Below are 23,634 nucleotides of genomic sequence, written 5' to 3' on the forward strand. Positions count from 1 at the left end.
TGATCAGGTCAAACCTGGAGTAATAACATTCCTAAACTCCTGAATTGAATTAAATCTAATCTGCTGCAGCGAAGCAATGCTATTCAAGCCAAATCAAATATGTTTATTTTGGTGATATTATGATATTTTTAGAAGAAGGTACATCCATATTTAGGCATACAGTGTACAGTACATCCTCTTGCACAAGTAATAAAATATGATATAAATTAGATCAAATTGTGGGTTTAGCCAAGCATACACCCTCATAAATTAAAAACATTTTGGTTTGGGATGTACAATATATTAATATATGACCATATCAGTATCAGCTCTATCTATCTATCTATCTATCTATCTATCTATCTATCCATCCATCCATCCATCCATCCATCCATCCATCCATCCATCCATCCATCCATCCATCCATCCATCCATCCATCCATCCATCCATCCATCCATCCATCCATCCATCTATCTATCTATCTATCTATCTATCTATCTATCTATCTATCTATCTATCTATCTATCTATCTATCTATCTATCTATCTATCTATCTATCTATCTATCTATCTATCTATCTATCTATCTATCTATCTATCTATCTATCTATCTCTCTCTCTCTCTCTCTCTCTCTCTCTCTCTCTCTCTCTCTCTCTCTCTTTGAGGCATATGCACACAAAGTTTAATATAGGCCCTACTTTAAAAAGTATGAAGTATGCCCGATAATAAAATAAATGCTTGCCTTAGAAAACACTGTTAACAATATAGATTATAATATCAGACGTCATGTTGTCGGCAGCAGCATGGAAAATAATTACTGGCTATCAGTAACTGTCAAAATTTCTATTTCAGTTTTGTTCCCATTATACCTGTCCCATTATGATTAGTTGGCCATACTTCCCCCTCATGACATGACAACCTTCACACTCCTTTAAAGGTGTGTGTGACAGGTATGGCTCCTGGCTGAGAGAGTGCGTGAGAAAAGGACTGCTGGACCTCCACGGTCTTTGTGTTTGCTGTCCTCTTTTAACGGGGTACCCGGTCATGCGTCTTCTCACTCATCGTTTGAGAGTCCCTGGTGTTGGTGATAGCTCAAGCCCCTTTGACAGAGAGAGGGCAGGGGTGACTAACACCCCAAACCCCCACCTCCAGCTGCCAGGATAGGGCACACAACTGACAGAGGCGTCCTTGAGTCTGTCGACAGAACTAGCTGTGGGCGCTGAAGTACCCCTCCCACCTGCACAAGATGGCTATTTCCTCACTTTTCCCTACCTGCCCCCACAAACAGGCCCAAACTTAGACTTATACATAGACATCCAATGCCAGTTCAACCCCATGACTAACTTTATTCATGCTAACCCAGTATGTCATTTGGATTTGGCATGTGAACTTATAGAGGAAGATAAAGTCTGTTTGTTGCTTATTCTGGTCAAGAACTGCCCACTTAGACAGGAAGAGACCATCTCAGTGCTGGAATACACTAACACAACTTTTGCCCAAATTGTCACCCTGATTTGCAGTCTGGAGTAGTCAATGCTAGTTGCAGAATTCAGATCCACTCTGCGGATATCGGGCAGTCGAGTTGACATTTTTTCAGAAAATCAGGTAACACTTTATTTTACAGTGTCCTTGTTACATATGTTATATGTACTTACCATAATAATAACAGTAAACTTATGCATAATTACATGCAACTACCCCTCAACCAAACCCTAATCTAACCATACAGTAAGTACATGTAATATTACTCAGTTCTTAAATGTATAATAACATTTTAACAATGAGACTTTAAAATAAAGTGTAATCAGAAATCATGTAGTGTATAATGTCAAAGACTCTTCACTTCACTTTCTTCTCTTCAAATTATGAATCCGTCCAGTCGGAGGATATCAAACAAATTTTATATTTTGAGCCGATTGTTTTTATATGTCATGCGCTTCATAGCAGTGAGGTGCATGTTTTCTGAGTGAGTTAGTTTTAATTGGAAGGACTTGAAAGTCTGATATAATGTCATCCTTCCTCAGTCGTTAAGTGTATGATGCCCAGTTTTCTCAACCATTTACAGAGTCAGCAAGTGTATGAAGAAATCTGTTCAGATTTGAAAAGCTCTGTAGTGTGTTCCTGCCTTAACTGGTAAGTAAAGTGATCAACGACAGCCATTTTATTTTAACGTGCCGTTTAGGGAAATTTGAAAAAGACACAGCCAAAATGAGTTTTTCGATTTTTGTGTTGATTATATAAGACTGTCAGACTGTCTTGTAAATTGTCTGAGGTTGTTTTTAGTTCAATTTACAAGAAAAAATGTAGACCCTGTAGCATAGACTCATCACTTGAAAACACTTATCTGTGTTGAAAGTCTGGTTCGACGCTGATAGGGAGAACAGGAAGTAATGAGCTTGCTGCTACTATCTGCAATTGTGTTTTGGGTCGTAATCGACTTGAAATGTGATGTACGAGCACGTTGCTTCCTTCTCAGCGATCCCACTTTACAAATGATTTTCTGTTACAGGATTTTCCTCAGCATGTATGAAAACACTAGCGTTGTTCTTGGCCCGAGAGCAGTCTCAGCATGAAAAACCTATATGAGTCCATGACAACAGCTTGGCTAGCTAACAAGGCAGAACTTTTCTGTATATGAACTGTGCACTTTCATCATTAAAATCCTCTCAAAATACGTGCTAATCACCCGCACACTGATTTCTTGACTACCGCAAACAAACAAAACACTGTAAAAGCTCCAAAATCTATCTAGGCCTCCTTGTCTGGTATTGCGTTGCGCTGTCTGCTTTCCTAGCCGAGTTTGCTCTCTTACAATGTCAGTCAAGCTGGAGAACATGTGCTTGCCTGGTGGTGCTCATGACCTCAAAGTGTTAAAACAGAGCTAAAGCAAAGAGGCTCATCTTAATGCTAACCCCTTGAAAATCTGTTCTGGTCATACCATGAGAAGCAATTTAGCCTGAACTTTTTTCATGTAAGGTTTCAGTCCATCTACGTCATCTTCTCTGTTGTTGTAAAACCTGAATAAAACAACAGTCGTACAGGCCCCTGAGTAATGGACAATTAAACGCTGGAAAGAGTTGAGCACATTGTGCCAAGCACAGAGGTTTTGCTAACGCTAGCACTAGCACGTTGCTATTTATTGGGATATGATGTCCAAACAAACACTTCCCCAGGGTTTTTGAGTTTGAGAGACCAGTTCTTGTGTGCTTTTAATCGGAACAATAACAAGTGTGAGATGATTAATAGAAATGTCATGTGTAATTGTGCTAAATTGTTATTTGCTCAAGACAAGGAACTTAAATTAATGACAACTATGTTAAAACTTTGGATATACCGGTCACGAAATAATTAGCCAGTGTGGTTTTGTTTTTGCAGTCAATCTTGCTCAACATGTCATGAAAGTCCTTGTGAATGAAAAGAAAAAAAATGAGTCTTAGACGTTTAAATGGTAAAGATTTTTAATTAGTTTATAAATATTTCTTTTTTTTTTAATTCAGCATACAAAAATGACAGTATGTACATCCACAGATAAGTGGTTCACGAAGGCCGTAATGGGTGACCCACATACTCTGTTCACATGCTCAGAGAGGTTTGGCATTTGAATGTCAGCATTTTTTTATGTTGGGTAAAGATATAACAAGGCACAACACATATAGTCCAATGTCCTTGCTGATATACGTGGAATAAATACAGGTATTCTTCCTCTAGAATTGAAGTAACCAACCAACAGATGGAAGCCATTGCAAAGTTCCTCATCCAAGAGCCGCATTTGAAGTTCCCTTTGCGTGTTCAGCACTTTCTTTATCTCGTCAGTCTCTTAAACAGTCTTAACTGGTGAAAGTAAAGTACCATCTGAGTTTTGAGGCCTGTATCCCTTAGAACTTGGAATGTGGAATCCTCTGGAACGTCAAGCAATTCCGAAGGTTCTAAGAAGAGTGCTTAAAATCAATGCCTTGTCAAAAATAGGGGAAATGTACCTTTTAAAAAAATAAAAAAAGGGACCCGGGTACTGTGTAAGAAAATAGACTTAAAATCTGGATAAAGGAGCATATGCTTTTATGTTTAAAAAAAGAGGAAAAATCCTCTGGAGGACGGTGAGCTGGGTGTTTTTAACAAAAAAAAACATTTTCATTTGTGCAGTAAAAAAATAAAGTCCAGCTTCTGAGTTGATATTTCTTTATAAAAGTTCATATAGCCAAAAATAAACCATGTTTTCTCAAAAGCATACAAGCTGGAAAAGCATAAGACAAAAGTAAGCCTTGTTGGTAACATGCTTTGGTTATCTGTGGCCGAGTATGTCAGGTAGACAAAGGTTATGCTCCACACCCAGGCTGAATATATCTAGAACAGAATCAAGTCTTGACATTTTCAGCTTGTTCAACCACAATGTCTGGGAATTCGAATGAGAATTCAGTCCAGTTCTGTTAAAATGAGTAGAGCGGATTCCAGATCTCCTTTAGATTAGTTTAGCTGAGAATAGGTACGTGTGATGGGGATCAGCACAATTATCGGAGCAGACCGCAGAGATGGATAGCAGACTCATTTGCACACATATTTCTCCACAGTCCTCTCGCACTTTTTGCACGTGACGTAGCAGCACCAGTGGTATTTGCAGTGGCAGCGCTCCACCACTCTCTCTGAATAAGGGTTGTAGCCTCTGCCACAGCACATCAGATCACAGCTGTCACTGCCGCTGGAGGTCTTATTGCACTGCCTATAGAACAAACAGACAAAAACAACTTTATAGTACAGACTGTACCAACCATTCAACTCTGAAACATTATAAAAACTAAGGCCATGCAAATAAAAAAATGGAAGTCTAGTTTACCAAGTAATGGGTTGACAACAACTAGTTATACTAGTATAATTGCTCTGATTGACGTTCTCTGGAGATTTTTACATAAGGGCTATTTTTAACAGGTCGTCTTAAAAGTGCAATGCTTTTAGCGAGACAAAGCGCACACATATTTGGGAGAAATATTTTTTTTATAGAAATATTTTCCATTATTATTTTTTTATTATTTATATTTTTTTATTAAAGTCAAGTTTAATTATTTGACATAATTTTTTATCAAGACTTCATATTTTCTGAATTGTATTTTATTTAAAAATCTGCAGAAATATTTTCAATATTTTATTTTCTAAATTTTATATTTCTGATAAAATAGTACTTTTATTACAGTTTTTCATAAAAAAGGAATTTTTAAAAACATATAAAGTTTATTATATAAGAATTTTTAATTATGTGACTATTATGTGTTTTATCAACACACTTAAATATTAAAGAATATACATTTTTATTTTTCAAAAAATCTGGAAATATCTTCTAAATGTTTCTATTTTCACAGTTTATATTATTTATTATTTTAAACTATTTTTATCCAGACATTTTAATATTGAATGAATGATAAATTATAGAAATATTTTCAGAATTATTTTCTTTATTTATCTATCATTATCTTTTTTTTTTTATTATTTGTAAAATATAAAACAGCCAATTTGTCTCACTGATTAAAAATGTATGAATACTTTTTTATAATGAACGGGGGAAAAAAACACACTTAAAAAAAACAACAAAAAAAAAAAACCTTAGATAAATGTACTAACTGACTAGTCAGTTGTTGGACAACTAACTCCTACCCAATCCAGGAACAAGACTTCAAAAATACATTTTTACACAAATAGATGACCAAACATCTCTCTGTGACCATGAGAGCCATTACTAAACATAAGCGTCTTTTCAAACCAAGGTAAACATTTAGCTCAGCCACATATTAAACCAACAGCACTAAAACTTCTTATAGCTCGTTTAAGAGCCAGTTGATTCGTACCCAGGGAACATTTTCTTCTCTTGCATTTAAATCTAGCAGGAGTGGATCTTGCAGACGCCCTCATGTACTGAAGCCTGAGGCATCTGAGCAATGAATAGCCCTGTCATAAATCACACTCTATACACTAGGGGTCGGCCTGTGTGTAGCCCTCTCCGTGTAAGTGCATTGTTTTATAATTGTGTGGTGTTAATGCTCAGGGTGCTGAGAGACAGACAGAGGGCATGGCTACTATGAGAAGGAGAGAGAAGTGAAGAATGCTGTTATTTAAAACTAAAGTAAAAGTCTCTCCCAGGTCAATGCTGAAAGGCAGCACTCGACGAGTAGCATATATTCAAATGCTGACCTGCACCAACGTGGATTCAAAAGTCAAAAAGTTTATAATTTATGAAGAGTAGGGGAAAAGAAGACTAAATTTAGTACACTTTCCTCCTAAACTCCTAATGGTCTTAAAGTGATCTGGTTTTACCATCAGTTTCACAATTTAACAGCTGTGAGCAGAACTTAAAATTTTACCTCAAAGTGAAAACACATTTTAAAACACATCTTTTAAACATCGCTCACAGATTGTTTCTTTAGCGATACCGATCATCTCTAAGCCTTTGGGATGTTGTTCTGTCTGAACTTCTAATGTGCCAATTTCATTAATCAGTCTTGAGGCCCACAAAGCAGCACGGGGGAACACGGAGAGCAATGTAACTATAGATGAGGCAGATGAGATACGCTTGTCATTTGGTCTCTACCCATCTCTCATCGCCAAATCAGATTAGAGAACCCAACTCTGCAGGTCTAGTTAGGGTAACACTTACGGCTCATTATCTTAAGACCTTCCAAATCACAAAGAGAGGATGTGTAATGATAGCAGCTTCCTGACTGCTTCCTGACTTCATGGGTGAATCTCATATTTCACCCCCAAAATCAAATAAAAAAATACAAATAAAATATATATTATAGTGCTGATATTATATATAGTGCTGATTTTGGGGTGGAATATGATCTGGTCTTGTTCTTCACAGGTTTCATGAGACTCACCCATGTTTTATGGTATTATGCTAATTGACCTTCTGTAGAACTGACAGCAAATCAAAACAATTAAATGTGAGGACAGGAGATGTTGTAGTCACATGTTTTAGAGACAGGTATAGGGTGATGGGTTCAACAGAGGAGTTGAACCCCCTACATACCAGAGACCACCATGGAAGCAACATGTGCGACACACACAGTTCCCTGTTGACGTTCTCTAATGATTACAAAACACACCAGTGTCTTGTGACCAAGTGCAAAGCACTAAATATATGAACAGAGAGCGCATGTGAGTGGTCTTATCAGGATTAAGGCCGAGGATGCATACTGTGTGTTGAGTGCACCTGACATACAGCATGTCTCTAGGTTATTTGTGCACTGACTTATAATACCTATATGTAAAGCCTAAATGATTACAATGTAAAGAATTGTAAAGTTCCAACTCTAAATTCTGACCGGATGAGCCACATTCAATCTACTCAGTGGGCATCTTGGTGACATCTAGGCAGATATTATTATGCAAACATTATTTCATGTAAAACGCTATAGAAAAAATAAGTAAAATAATTGTATTATTACTATATATAATTATTATTACTATATATTAGTGGGCAAATTCCAATCGGAAGTGAGCACCCCTACGCCCTACTCACTCCGAAGTAGGGCTGTACTCAACCAAAAAAAATCTTGGTCGACTTAAGTCCTGAAATTTTCGACTAAAAATCGACTAAAATCGACTAAAAATGACGTTAGAAAAAAAAAACGTTAAATTAATTAGATGCGCACTGTGCGCAGTACTTGGTAGCCTTGTTGTCCGCCTAAATGAATTATAAATAAACATAAACAACTAGTAGGCTATTTGCAGTATATTAAATCGTTTTTGACCTAATTATTTTGCACTGAAATGAGTCTGACACTCGAGTCTGTCAGCGCTGCATCACGTGCACCTGCGCAATATCATAGCTTAGGCCTATATGATTTCCGAAAATAGTACTATGTTGTCAACTAGTGATATCATCACAAGAACTGTTGAGGAATATGCAACATAATTTAGACAATTATTTTTGTCATATGTTATAATAATAAGTTATAACTGTCAGATACTATCATTTCACCGTGCATGTCCTCGCACCGAGCGAGGCTGAACATGAGCTCAGCTTCGCAGCTGAGACACGTATAGACTATTAACTTAAAGCTTTTACTCTTAATAAACACAAAAGGCACGTCTACTTTAATAAAAAAATAATATTTATTAAACAAACCAGATCAAGAGCAGAAACGAAATAAAGTGCATAACTGAAAAATAAAGCATCCTAGGCTCAAAACTAACACAACCAACAGCACAGCGCAATTGCGCATTAGGCTCCAAATAAAAAATAAAAAAGTTAGGTTATCACACTAAAACATTGAAATATGCAAATTCTGATATGTTCATAGCCTACTCAAAACAGACAGGGCAAGCTAACGCAGACAAGTGAGCTTACCACTTTTAGATGATATGTCATGTTTGTCGTCAAGCTGTGGAAAACTGTTGCTTGCAAACTTTGCATTCGACCTTTTTCCTGTTATCAATTTTAACAAAATGCTGCCACACTGTCGATTTCTTTGTTGTTGACATGTTAGAAGAGGACTGACTATTAAACGCTCTCACAATTAAATAAATAATATTCAGCATCAAACCTTCTACGCTCGACGCTCTCTCTTGGGTTGAACTAATCCAAAAAAGGTGAAAACAAGGGGGTGTTTTGAAGACAGACTGTTACAGTGAAACAAGGGTACTCTGAAAACACCCCCATTAGCAGTTAGTGCTTTCCACCTGATGAAATGAGCGCGCCTCAGCGCGGCAAAACTGATGAAATAAACGCGGCAGAAAATCGACCAATCAGAATTTTGGTCGAACCAGAACGTATCGACCAACTAATCGACTAATCGACTAGGACAGTACAGCCCTACTCCGAAGGGCAGAGCCCTTAAAGTGGGGACTTTGTAGGCACTTCTGTGTCATGTGTTATCTCCAGCTCACCCTCCATATCTAGATTTAAAATGAATCGCGAGGCCTTAACCATAAACAATTCAATTACTTCCTTGAAGTGACCATCGCATGTTCCCTTCGCTAACGGACTCGTGGAAGGGCCCTTCGTGAAAAGATTTAGAAGTTCACTTTCGTTGGGATCGCCCCTACAAATGGTGTCCCCTTCCCAACGTGCCCTTTAAGGGTGCAAAAAACACTAAAATGCCACCATTTTTGGAAGTGTTTTTGGCGATAGTCTTTACTTCCCTATTGTGATGTATATCAAAACGAAACAGCTTCTCAAACAAGAAAACATGTAGGACGGGACTTGATTTTGTCAATCAGGAATTGATTGGATGGTTGGATGTTTGTGGTTTGCTATTGCTGTGATGTCATGTGAGTGATAGGTTGTCCTGCCCTCGCACCAGTAAACACATCATCAGAGAAGAGGGAGGGGAAGTTATTTTGATTATAAATTATGAGGGCACATGAATTTAAAAATAAGAATTGTCAGGTTCATGGTGACTTTAAGACTGTGAATTGCACACGGTTGCAAAAAAATAATGTCATATGATCCAATAATTCCATGTATCTTAGCCAAAAACAACATTACAGAGCACATTTATACGCAAACATAACAAAAGCAAGGAAGCTGAGGTTACTCCATTCTTACCTAAATCTATACCTGAGTCTCCACTGATAAAGCAATAGGAAATAAGCAGGAAGAATTCATTGTCGTGCTAATCTGTGTGTGCAGTGCTGGTATCAGCAGAGAGCTCTTAGCTCTGTGAATAACTGCATTACTCACAGACTGACTCTGATAACGGTAAAGAGGACACAGTCACTTTTGACATGTCAAAGACACGTGTGTACGCACACAGACTGATCCTCTATGCTTTATCAGGGCTTTTCACAACAAAATGGTGCCACCAGAGAAGGAAGAGAAGAGACAGTAAAAGAGGGACAAACTAAAAGTTGAAATAGTTATAAGTTGAAATAGTTGTGGAAATGTGGAATAATTTGCTTTTCTTATCAGCAACAAATTAGCAAGTTAAAAATGAGGCCAGAGGTCAATCCGTTAGAGTAAGTTAAATTTGATTCTAGTTTTGTTTCTGGACTTGAAATGTTTACAATTTAAGATATGTTTTTATGATCTATCATTGCTGTCACATACTGAAGTACTTGTGTAAATTCCAACTAAAATGACAGGTATATGAATATATTTTTAAATATATATTTTTAAAAAATCTCAAATGCATAAAAATATGATAGAAATATACTTTTTGCATTAGCCTGTGAAAATATTGGAGGGACATTTATAAATTTGACTTTATAAATTCCAAATTTCCCAAAAAACCAAACAATCCTTATTGTCTGAGCACTGAAGTATGTAATCTGTTAATTAGTTAGTCTCACCTGTCCTGAGTACCAAAAGAGCCCATCTTGTCATTCCTCATGCAAAAGTCTGGTGAACTCTGCAGATAAACCAGCTCGTTCTCTCGGACTGGCCGGATGTCGATGTCTTTGGGGACGAGTTGCTTGCGTGTGCCCATGGGCCGATGGACCACCTTAGTGGCTGACAAGTACTTGGTCTTCAGATCCATTGCGATGTCTTTCAGGTCCTGTAAGCCTCTCCAACAGGTCCGAATGGAGCAGGATCCAGAAACACCGTGGCATTTGCACTTCATGACCAGAGCGTCTCGCAAAGCCTGCGTAGGGGGGTTTGGGATGGATTCAGATGAAGTCAAAAGTAAAATGACATTATGACAATCTACACAGGGAATGCAACATACTAGTGAATTTGGACAGCTTTTCTGCATCAAATAAAGAAAAAAATCTACTTTGAAAACAGATCATACTCAAACGAATACCAAAAACCCCATTTTAATTAAGAACTTGGTTTGAATCAAGTTTATAATTCGAATCAGATTCCTTGACCGATTGCCTTTCAGATTAAGGGTGTGGTCACATTAGCAGTACTTCAGTGAAATTTCGTAGCCAAAAAAGGTAGATTGTCAATAGTGTAGGATGTAATAAGAACAGCTCACACAGAAGTGACTGTCAGCAAATACGTGTCACCAACTGTTTCGCCCTGATGCAAAACTCCCATGTAAATTCTTGTTGGAATGTCCCGTGAAATTTTGCCAAGCAACAATACATGTGAACACACCTTAAAGGGTTAGTATACCCAAAAATTAAAATGAATTTAGGCTTTTATTCACATTTAAACATTCACCAACTCACACATCAGTTGTGGTAAACGGAGGCTCGAGAACGTTCGCTTGACGTGCAAGAACCAATGAGGTTAATTCTCATTTTATACAGCACGTTTGAGCCTCAGCAAGAACCAATGAGGTTCATTCTCGTGTTAGGCAGCACGTTTGAGCTTCAGCAAGAACCAATGAAGTTCATTCTCATGTTACGCAGCACGATTGAGCTTCAGCTAAATAACTAAATTAAATCTGTTTATCATATAAAACGATCGAGTCTCTTCAGAAAATTTGGACTAAACCGCTCAATTCATATGGATTAGTTTTCAATCTCTTTATGAAAAGATGTCTTTCTATGTTCATGTCTATGGAGGGACAGAAAGCTCTCGGATTTCATAAAAAAAAATCTTCATTTGTGTTCCGAAGATGAATGAAAGTCTTATGGGTTTGGAACGACATGAGGGAGAGTAATTAATGACAGAATTTTCATTTTTGGGTGAACTAACCCTTTAAGCCTTGAGTCTTTCATAGTGAATAATTGATTCCATGTGGTTTCTGTGAGGTACCGCTTACCTGTCTGCCCACTTCGCTATTGTGAAGATGCATCAGCTTGTTGGCATGCGTGCCAGACTTCTTCTTAAACTTCATAGGTGCATCAGAAAACTTGGAGCCCATAAGGAGACCATAATGCAGGTTATCAGCACAGCCGCCCCACCTGTACCCAGGCTCTGGTATTTCACCTGGAATGGGACCACACGAGCACAACCTCAGGTCTCCGGAGGTGCACGCCCGTGCTATAGTGTGACTTATAGCGGCTGCAGAGAGAGCGTATACAAATGCAGATTCCCTCGTTCCTGAAAAAACAAAAAAAAGATTAAAATGATTTGCTAGTATAAAAAAAACATGAATTCTGAATCCTCATCAATGAATTTTTTCCCTTATAGAAAAGCAAAGCAACATGAGAAACCCGTCAGAATGCAGTAAGAAAGGATAATGGTGGAGATTACTGAATTGTTCTCACAGTGCACATATGTCATGACAAGATAATAGGTGTAGAAACTGGAGAGGCTCAGCTTGACCCCGTACAAGGTACATCAAAGACCATCTCCTTAGCGGTGCACTTATGAGAAGCAGGAGCGTTTTAACTCTTGACAAATGCGAACGGTCTACGGGGAAGGAGGGCAGTTCTCTAGAACTTCAACCAGATTTAGTTTGACCATAACCAGCATTTGGATCATGCTAAAAGCTCTTAATAAATAAATAGGGAGGACGATTAAACCATCCGTTAAAGCAAAGCATGCATGTGTCAGCGCCGTGTGGAAATTCAAGACGTGACGACACAACATAAATCCATGGAAAAGCAATGAAAAACATAAAGTGGACAACATGATATCCCTTTCATGACTATTTTAATGAATTGATTTCATATTTCTTTAATTTGTTGACAGCTAAAAAATCACATTTGTGCTACAGGGGTCGGACAAAGGGTAAAACTGTAGGATTTAAAAGACTGTGAAACTAGCAAAAAAAGGGCAATTCTCTGTCCATTACTGACTAACCCACTCAATAGCATCTCTCATTGAATAGAATGGATCCTATTGTTAGTCCTCACAGTAAACGCTGCTCCTCCGTGAAGCCTCACATCAAACGGAGCAATAGAAAGAAGAGCGATGTGCAAGAATTCCATGGGTCGGAGGTTTCCGGGTGAGCAGGGGTACGATTTCTTTTATCATGCAGCGAGGCACTTAGGCCCAATTGCAGCATTTAACTGGCATAGTCTTCGTTACCCGGAGCGAGAGTGTTTAAGGATCACCGTAGGCTGCTTTTTAAACCATTGCCCTCATAAAGTTTCCCCTCAACAATTAGATGGGTTCCTCAGACCTATTAAGGCCTGAATGGAAACCATACTCGGGCATAAAGAGAGGTGTGTGGTCACTTAAGTTGCCTTGAAGGAACTGGCAATAGACGGAGAGTGGCCCTTTCGTATATTTAGAGCTTACTGTGTCTAAACAGAACATCTGTGGATAGATTTCAGAAAAGGTTCACACAAAATAGGCTTGACTTGGAAATAATCCTCTTTGGACATGATTTTCTTCTGTAACTCACCTCGTTCCAGGTCCGGGAGGAATTTTTGAGTATCAATAGAGGAACAGTTCCAGCGCATGTCTGCAAAGGTCTTTTGGCAGACCTTTTTAACCTCCCGTGCTGCTTGGATGATGGTTTGCATGAGTTCCAGGTTAGTCCTACAGAGCTGAGCCTGAGAGGAGACGAGGCCTGGCAAACTCTTGCAGTGCTGGGTCTTGTTGATGTGTTGTGTGGTCTGTGATAGTGCCCTGGATGAGGAAAGACACATGTTTCAGTGAACACTTGATGTCTGTAAACTCTGTTCGTTCATTTAAATGTCTTTTGAGGGAAAGGTGATTAATCAAATTTTATATCACAAGTTAAACAGAATTCAAATGTTTGGTGGTGTGAAAAGTGATCAAAATATTTGTGGCAAGTCTTGAGTTTAAACTCAAACTCAAATAAACATGGTTAAAGCCAACCCTAAAATATTAAGAGTAACATCAACAAAGCGTTCTCGCACGCATTTAAGCTGCGGGCTAAAATTGTTCAGTGTCTCGCTCGCAAAGGCATGCAAACAACAACCCATTCCCAGAGATAATCAATCAAGATTAGAGCAAATGGAAGAAGATTATTTCTGCATCACTTGGAAGCAAGAAAGCAACCAAAAAGCAATTGCCAATGGAAAAAATGTTGTTTATCCGCAAGATGATTTGTTCATTGTTAAAACTTTAGAGAATGTACCATGGTATAGCAGCTGTCATACAATACTAGAATCATTTTTGCAAGGTTCATTCATAGTAAGTCACAGTCAAGTCACAGATGTAATAGGTTTTCAGTTTACAAGAAATGATTGCGAAACCAAAATCATTAAAGATAAACAATATTCATTTCAGTAAGACTTTGTAGTGAAACCTGTTGAATTCAAGCGTTGTTTTCATGATTCCTGTTCTATTTTACTAAAACACATACATGTATTACTATTCGTGAGAACCAACCAATACCTATGCCTGTTTCAGATTAGGGGCCGCCACTTTATGTTCCATGATATGACTGACAGACCCCTGTCTTAACCTCCGCACTCACACACATACACCCTCTGTCTTTGTTATCCAGGGAACACAGGTGTTTATGGTGGCATCTGTTTTGTATTTTTTGCCATGCAATACTCTCTACCAGCATCCTGTGCATGCGAAATGGCCTCTTCACATCCAATTTTATCCACCGTCATGTTTTCCATTCCAATGTATCAATTATGTGAATACAAAACATTCTGCAGAAATTACAAGTTACCGGGAAATTAGTGTTGAACTGGATTTACTTTGGACTTAATAGAATTAAGATCAAATTCTGTGAAGCGACTTTTTAGATTTTTTCCTAATCAAAAGCCATTGTTCCACTATCAAGAAAAGGTCGATTCCCAGGTTCCAAATTTTTTTTTCATTGTTACACATAGTTTGACAAATCAACTTGAAAAAACATCTTGAATGCATTTGAAACAGTTTCAGTATATATATAGAGAAAGGAGCAACTCACAGCCATTTGATTCCTGTGCACTGCTGAGACAGGAGCAGGAATGTGAGAAGACAGAGCGGGAGTGAAGGGAAGGTTCGCTTCATGCTGTACATTAAGATCCAGCTCGAACAGAAGACACTGACGCAGGTGCTCGCTGACCCCACTGCTTCTTGACACAATTATAATTAAAAGCCAAAAGCCATGACACTTGCTCCTTCTTTCTGTCCCTCTCCTGCTTTAAAAAGAAAATAAGATTCAGATTAAATCGATCACACACATCTGATGGTTGCTATGCAATGTGAACTTGACATACTTTGAAGAATTTTTAAAACATAAAAATCAGCTTTTACACACCACTTTGCTCCAAATAGTCATTTTGTATTTTGTAAGGCTGTATTGTTATTTTATTAGCCAATTCTATTGCATTACCGTATTCTCTTGTTGTGCGGGTTTAAAAATAAAATTTTAAGTTTTTGTATCTCCTTGTGAGAAGCAGTTAAGAAAACACTAATTACAAAAGATAAATTATTCTAAAGCAAAACTCTATTTTTTTAATAGTACGCTGCAAATTTTTTTTGCAAAGTGTTTTCTAATACTCAGCATGCAAATTTCTGAAATATAGGTGTGGCAATTTTTGGAATGTTATCAAATGTTTTCAGATTATTCCATTCGCTGGAACAGGACGGCAATAAACAGATACTACCTCCCAGTGGACATGCTGTCTGGCCTCAGGCATGATGCTTTCACATACAGACAGTGATTGTCCAGATAGCAGAGCTGTTGTTTTTCCCCCCCTCCTGGCTATAGACCTACCCAGACAACTATACATTAAAAGTGCTATTACAATTACAGATGTACCTAATGTATCAAAATTATAGTACTTGTTATATGTATTACACTTAAAATGTTTTCTGCTGTTGAACTTGCTACTATAATTACTACTATAATAATTTCTACGGTTTGATTTATATATTAGTGCTTATCAACAACAAATTTCAAAGTGGAGATTGTAACTTGGACACAACTTTGATTTTACAAACAAATTTAAGGCAGCAATTAAGGTTTTTTTTTTTTTTTTTTTTTTTTTTTTTGCTTTAAAGAAAATTTCAACAATACAAGTGTAGTTTACATCCCATGCATTATCTATAATCTATATCCCATTAGGACAGATATAGCTACGCCTATACGTGGTTTAGAGATTTTAATATTTTTCAGAGCTCATATACAGCCTACATAATTAAACAAACCTCATTTATGATATAGATAACGCCTATTTAAAGATATGAGCGATAAGATTATATTGTAGGCTAAGTAGCAATAAATAGCCTACGCAAAAGCAATAAAACAGCTGTTTTACTCTTGCAGGCAGCGCTTTCGCAAAGATTGCACTTTATCTTTTATCTCCTGTATTTTCACCTGGGGGGGAACCGAAGTAAACTTAAAATGTAATTAGTTCACTCGATATAACCCCTTTGGGTGGTCTACAATCTAGGCACTATATTGCAGATTATTGCCCTGTCAATTGACTTTAATTTGCACCAGGGATATTTAAAAACTACGACATCTTTGTAAATAAGAGACGCAGTCAAGCGTAAAAACTTTGTGCACAATAAAACGGAATGCACTTTCATCCTCACCTTTATCAAACAGAGGCTGACGTCAAAAAAAATGCCGATTGTGCAAAGTAATCCAAAAGTGCGTTTTATTTAAATCCAGCCAAACTTCTGCAGTTAATCCGTTTTTGTGAAGTCCGAGTGAGAAAGCATCATGCAACAGTCCAGTGATAAAGAGAAGAGTCTTGATTTTGCTGTGCTGTGCTGCTCGCGCGCTGGAATCTGCTGGACTGACGGTGCACACGGAGGTCGAGACTATATGAGCCCTCGCGCCACTTTGATCTCGCGCTGATGTCAGGGGCCATTAGCATAACAAAGTGGTTAAGGTTACGAAGCCAAAGAAAACGTTGAAAATATGATCTGTGACACTCAGACATCTCGCTACTTTTGATTGGGAATTTCAGCGTTTTTTTTCCAAGGCTATTTGCATTGTGGGTCATTCCTCGAAAAAGGTGCGTTTTGTGTCCCTCATGAGTAGGCTGTGTGTGTAAACGATGACTTTAACAATGACAATCTGACACATTTTATAAGGCAAATATTTTATTGTATTTTTTTTTTAATTTCCTCTTCTGTTTCCACATTATTCTTAATTATCCAAATATCCTTTACACATTTCGATGAAAAAAAAAATTGTATAGATAAGCATATTTATATATAATTTAGTTGTTCATAACTGTGCTTTATTAAAATGGTTCCTTAACGGTCATGATGACATCATCATCCGTGCAGGATATGAAATACTCAAGGTGTGATTTATCATCACTTTATCTTGTTATTTTGTCAGGGCATGATTTTAAATAGGCTAGTCCATCCTGTCACTATTATTATGTAGTACAGTAGCCTAACGTTTTTTGAAAACGGAATATTTGTTGAAATATCAGCATTACATTTCCTTCTAATAAACCACACATAATATCATGCAATTTGCTTGCATATATTTTAAAAACTGATACTTTGGGAAAGACACCCTATTTTCAGCACTGCAATCCATGAGAAGTAAATTAAGTGAGAAATCACGGGAGCATGAATTTCGGGAAATAAAATCATAGAATTCGCTACAAAGTTGGAAATATGGCAATTCTAGTGTTTGTATGGTCCATAAAATTATAGGCTATGCGGCTGTAAGCCAGAGTTTCCACATTTACAGTGCTGTACACGGCCCATATTGGCCACTCCAAAAAACGGCAAAGGCAATTTTCCAAGCACGCTAATAATGATTTCCACGTGATGAATACATCCCGATGCACGTTTCATATAGCCACTATATGACAAAGGTTCTTCTACATTTCACACAGTAAATGATTTAACCTTCAGAAATACTCCCAGTAGCCCATTGAAGTCCACATCTGAGCAAAGATATTTCCTAATTTATAATAATGAGCTATTAAATTCTCTTGTTATTTTTGGTCTATCAAGAAGTATAAAAGAGTCCATTAAAGGATTCATTATCCTTACAGATTGCTAATAATAAATATAAATGTGTTGAGAAAATATTTTTATAGAATAAAAAATAGTCCACTACGTGTATCCATTTATTACAGTTCCCACCACACACAATGGCCAAGTTAATATTTTAACCATCTATGGTAACTGTCATTTTAATAGTGTCTATGGTGTAATAAATGTCAAGATGTTCTCTGGCCATATGCTTCTCTTATTAACCTGCATGGCTCTCTGGTCCAAAAACGCCTCCTGCAGTGAATTCCGTAACACTCACAAGATTCCTCTGTAAAACACACCACACAACCCAATTTTCAAATAACGACGCAATTAAAATACGACCATTAAGAGTTTTTCCACTGTTAACAGTAGCCTATCTGTTTTATATAAAACAGGCAATTCCACTGATTTTGTGGTTAAGTGTGTGAACGTAGGGCTGTGAGTATGAATTTGAGACAAATGAGCAAGAAAGAAAAAAACAAGAAAAACAAACATCAAAGCTACAGTGAAAAAAAAAAACAAAAAAAAAACAAGGCATATACTGCATATATGAAAAGATTAACATAACATTTAGGGAAAATTACTGTAAAGTACTACATAACAATAAAGCATTACAATAGGTCAATACAGAACAATAAAAAGTGCTTATTTATTAAATAATACCCTTTTTCATACCAAAATACATTTCTGCAAATGTTTGAATGAGGTTATTCAAAATCAAAAGAAACTGAGTGGATGTTTCTCGCCTATTAAGTTGAATCTAACTGCGCAGATCCCTTTTGTTCGAGGTCTTGCGTGTGTATGAGTAAATGCCTGCCGCTACTTATTATCTTGAACTGTATTTACTTATGTGCAGTAAATCATGCACTATAACCTTGATTGACCCATTGAATGCCATTCCTTACACGTCTTATTTCATAATAAGTCATACTGAGGGATGTCAGGAAGAACCAAATGTCACACAGACTTATATCATTCACTTCAACAAGGCATGCGAGAGGGGCATGGTATTGAAAACTCTAGGCATGACTATTTTAGTTTAATTGATTTAAGAAATAATCTAATAAAGTAATCCTTCTCTCACAGCTGAAACCAAAGCAGCGAAGAGCAGAAAAGAGGGCAGCGTGTATATTTAGAGCTAATCTGATACTCTTAAGAGATACCACCGCCAATTGCCAAAGCATGACATTTTCATTCACTGCCAAGCTGCATCATTTCAGCTCAATATAACGTGAAATGCCCGTGGAGCTCTAATCTCGACCCAAAGCAATGGGAAAGCAAATATATGTCGTTTCGCTAAACTCATCTGCCCACAGCAAATTATATGTGGGAATGGGAATTAGCCAAGCTGAGGGGGGAGGGGACGTGCCGGAGATAATAGACTTTGGACGTGAATAAAAACCACAGACCTTACATTTCAGAGATTCAGTGCATTCTGAACATTGTGAATAGACGGTAGCCATCAATAAATGGGACTTATTTTAATGATAAAACCAACTGATTCATGATATGTTATAAAGTAACCAAAAATATGCATTCACATCTTTCAAAGAGCTTCTTTTCAGGCAGTGTGGAGCCATAATAGGAGTGTGTTTGTGGAGACTTACACCCTTTTTATGAGGGATGTGAAAAGCATCTAGTAGCAGTGAGATGTGAATGGGCATGAACTCTTAATATCAGGTTAAATCGGACTGAAGACTGACTAACAGAGCTGTGACCTCCCTAGAGTGTCTCTGTTTGAGGTTTTAACATGCAGATTCTCAATTCCTCCCCATACCAGGATCAACACCACAGACACTTTGATCTTCAGGCCGAGAGTCTTACATAGCCTTAGGCTGGTTCATAGAGGGCAAGAAAGCGACTTTGGTTTATATAACAGAAATTATGCATGGGGCAGAAAAATACATGTGCTTTGAATGAGAAAATGTCTTTTTTTTTTATATATTTCTTGTTTGAAATGTTAACTCAATTGAGTAATTTTAGATATTTTGTGGTGGGGATCCATGTGTGAAGTTTAATGCCGTTACTGATACTAATGATATAAGGTTTGCATAATGAATCATTTGCGGCAGCTGTGCCAACTGGTCCACGCAATTTGTCTTCTATCTGAGACATCATCAGACGTAGTGCCATTTACCCTGACACATATTCAGGTCATTCATTCTGAGCTTGTTGAAGGAGTACAGAGACACAGTGCCCCCCGTCCCCTGACGTCTCGGGTCTCTGCCCTGCTAACAGCTGTCTCCTGTCTCAGCGACTGTCAGCGGCGCAGAGCTAGAACTGCACGGAGAAATCTGAACGGTCTAAATCTCAGTAAAGATGTAGAGTTATGTGAACAAATAAACTTCAATTGAAAGCAAATATATCTGTCTTAATGCGTCTTAGTTTAGAAAAATGCCTGAATATTGTCAACAGTGATGAGGTTTTATTGTCTTTTGATGCTAATTCTATAATAAAACCTGTGATCAATATTATTTACAACTTTAGAGTAGACTTATTTTAATTTGACAACTTTATTCAATGTCTTTTTCATCTTTTGCTTGATCTAAGTGCAACAAGATTTAAAAACAAATTGATATGCTTCTCTTGCTCTAAAATTTATATCACAAATAAATGAATATGTCTGTGTGTGTATAAACTAATTAAAAATGTATAATTATATATAGACATTATAGATAGATAGATCATTACACGTTCATTTATTAACATATATCTATTTTATTATTATATTTCATATAGTCTACACGTATTACATATAATGTAAAATATTGGTAACACTTTTCAATAAGGTTCATTAGTTAATGTATTACCTAACATTAACTAACAATGAACAATACATTTGTTACAGTATTTATTCATCTTTGTTAATGTTAGTTAATACAAATACAGCTGTTCATTGTTTGTTCATGTTAGTTCACAGTTCATTAACTAATGTTAACTAATACAATGATTTTAATAATGTATTAGTAAATGTTGAGATTAATATTAACTAAGATGAATACATTCTGTAGAAGTATGGTTCATTCTTAGTTCATGTAGTTAACTAATGTTAACTAATGAACCTTATTGTAAAGTGTTACCAAAATATCTTCACGAATGCAAAAATATCTATGTTGATAATCTACTGGTAGACCACCACAAATAATATTGAAATAATACAAAATTATCCTAGCTTTTTGTTTTGGTTAGCAATATATATTGACTTTTTAGACAAAGTCAAACTTGTTATAGAAAAATTGAGACACGTTGCTCTGCATGAATACATGGTGCCAGCAACAAATGGGTGGAATCGTTACCCGTTTGAGGGAAAACATCTACACAGTACAAACAGAACACAGCAACAATGTTGATTTGAAACATTGTTCAGCAGCTCTGCGTCTCCAACAAATACGAAATCCATTTGTTTGAGACACAAGAAAGGCGGCAGCGTCTGTTTGGTGCTGTCTGGTGCTCTGTGATGGAGAGTCTGTCATTGACTGGCTGTTTAAACTAAGAGGAAATGCATCATTTTGGCTGCAGCACTGTGTCCAATCAGTTTATTTAAGCTAAGGTGGGAGAAGCTTTGTTTTGGCTGTTCTTTTGAAACCTGTTTTAATTAGGCAATCTCATAAAAACAAATCATGATTTAATAGGCTGAACGAAGAGAGACCTGACAAACAGCTTATGTCGGCATGCCAGTATCCTGAGGTTTTGTTTCTATTGCAAGCATGGTGGTGCTAAAGTTCAATTGACTTGAATGTAAACAAATTACTGTTTAGGAGAACATTTTAGGAAGTTTACATACACTAAACATCAAGAATGAGAACTTAAGAGCCGCTCCCCGCAATTAAGATTCCTATGCAGAAACTTTTCAAAATTACTTCATTTTAAATTCCACGAACACTTGTTTTCAGTTCACAAAAAAAAGAAAGAAAAAAAAAAAACGTAGAACATGCTTTTGTGTCAGGGTGTGTGTGTGTGTTTTCACGTGCTTTTTGCTGTAAAAACACTGGGACAGTCACACTCAGCAGGAGAACCCAGAGAGAAAACGTTCAGCGTCCAATTCAGACTGTTTAGAGAGTTTGGACCTGTTCTTCAGAAAGGGACCATTTGTTTAGGACTGGCCCTCTCTCCCCTCTTTGAAGGCGATGGCCCCTTTCATGTACCAGATGGGAGGTACTTTCAAAAACACAAGTGACTTGTCTCACTGTATGGGAACATGCACCCGTTTGTTTTATGCTATTGGAGTCTGGTAACATTTGCTACTTCAAAGGAGTCTCTCAGATATGGTTATATGCAAAGTGATTTGGAAAATGACAAAACTTGCTACAAGGAGGTAGACCTTTCATGAAAGCAAATTGTATAATCATTAACAAACATGCAGGGAACTCGATGCTCTGTGGCTTGTCACTGCAGTGCTGTAGCTGTGTGGGGTTTGATCTCTCAACTTGTAAATGATAAAATAGGTGGGAAAGACAAGGAAGTTAAGGGGAGGAACAATGAACGCTTGTTCACAAGCCAGCATGAAACATGGAAGGAGAATTAAGCTATGGCTACAAACAGCAGAAGCATGAAAGGCCTTCCAGACATCGCCTTGTGTGCATCCATGTTGTCCCGTCCACATTTGAGAGAGCATTATTTTTCCCTCAGTACAAGATCAAAGTCTTAACCCATCTGCCAAGGAGAATGCTGGGACAGGCGATATAGATGAGATAAAATCAGCTACTTTATCGGTCAGAAGAGACACTCTTGTGGTAAAGAACATTTTCTGCTCAAAACAAGATCAAAAGAAGCTGCTCATCAACCAAAGCGAGCGAGTTATGGAGGTTTATATGGATGAGAAATAACCACTGTCATTGGAAATGAGACAGCAGGCGCAATATACCGTTCCAGCATTCCTAGCAAAAGCGAGACCAAAAGCAACTGTGCAACACAAGAGCTAGAGGAATACAGTTGGCCTTGAACCAATACACAATAAAAGTTGTATTTCACATATGCCTATAAAATAGCATTTCTGTTATCCAAAACCAGTCAGCCTGTTTTGTCTGATACCCAAAACATATAACATTGCATTATGTCTGGTATCCAAAACTGTATTAACTAAAAATCTTCTAGCCTGAGAAGCTGAATCCAGGGAAGAGAAGAAAGCAGGAGACAAAGTGATGTTGATAAAAATGAGCAAGGTTTATGTTTAGATTTGACCATGTTCAGTCTGACCACCACAAATCCAACAAGTGTTTTTGTATCAAGCTTCACAACAACATCCCATAACACCTCTTATCTCTCATTCGTGATCAATCAGAAGAGCAAGGAAAATATGTAATATAAAATATAGAAATATAATAAAAATAAATAAATGATTGAATGATAAATGGTATAAATGATTAATTTATAAATAATATAAATGATCAAATAAAATGAAGAAAATAAAGAAGAAATAAAACAACAAAGATGTATGGGTTCTCTCTTGAAGCTGCTGTCCTAGGGGGCCAACACCAATAACAGGCCCAAATATGCAACTCTATTATGGAAATAAACCATTAAAAAACCCTGCAACTGGCCAAATCTATAAGCGACTTTAAAAAAAAGAAGAGAAAAAAATCCCAAAGTCAATCATAATAAGCGGATTTGGCAACTCTTCTGACAACCGCATTCTGCTGCTGTGTGAACATGGCCTATTATAATAGCCTTTCACCTGATTTGCAGATTTTGTCCTGTATATCTGTTTCTGAAGAATTTGATCCAAATGAAAGAATGGATTGAGCTGTCTGGGTGGTAAGGGCACAGACTTGGCAAAAGTTTTGGGTCTAGATGAACACTGATCTACTAAGGCGGCAGAGATTAACAGGGCAGAAAGAGGTAACAAGTAGAACAATAGATAAACTGTACAGACACATCTGTTTTTGATCAATAGCTTGCTGTAGGATTAAAGCAAAAAGAAACCAGAGTACCGGGTCGGTTATAAGAACTA

At 37.2% G+C, this 23,634-nt stretch overlaps 1 protein-coding gene across 2 annotated transcripts; it reads right to left on the reverse strand.

The window, feature by feature from the left end:
- Nucleotides 1-4,002: 4,002 nt before the first annotated feature.
- On the reverse strand, nt 4,003-16,477 carry wnt11 (wingless-type MMTV integration site family, member 11). Of its 2 annotated transcripts, none has more exons than XM_079861814.1 (6): nt 16,269-16,477; nt 14,653-14,866; nt 13,159-13,385; nt 11,626-11,906; nt 10,259-10,551; nt 4,003-4,694 (listed from the first exon to the last, which is right to left on the reverse strand). In XM_079861814.1, exons 2-6 carry the CDS (start codon nt 14,742-14,744, stop codon nt 4,520-4,522), a joined length of 1,068 nt encoding a protein of 355 aa, XP_079717940.1. In that variant the 5' UTR covers nt 14,745-14,866; nt 16,269-16,477; the 3' UTR covers nt 4,003-4,519. The 2 variants fall into 2 exon arrangements, with proteins under 2 accessions (XP_079717940.1, XP_079717939.1); XM_079861813.1 differs by having other exon boundaries at nt 14,653-14,863; nt 16,269-16,476.
- Between the last annotated feature and the right edge of the window lie 7,157 nt (nt 16,478-23,634).

Source organism: Squalius cephalus (genome assembly GCF_949319135.1).
Source record: "Squalius cephalus genome assembly, chromosome: 24".
Taxonomy (NCBI): domain Eukaryota; kingdom Metazoa; phylum Chordata; class Actinopteri; order Cypriniformes; family Leuciscidae; genus Squalius; species Squalius cephalus.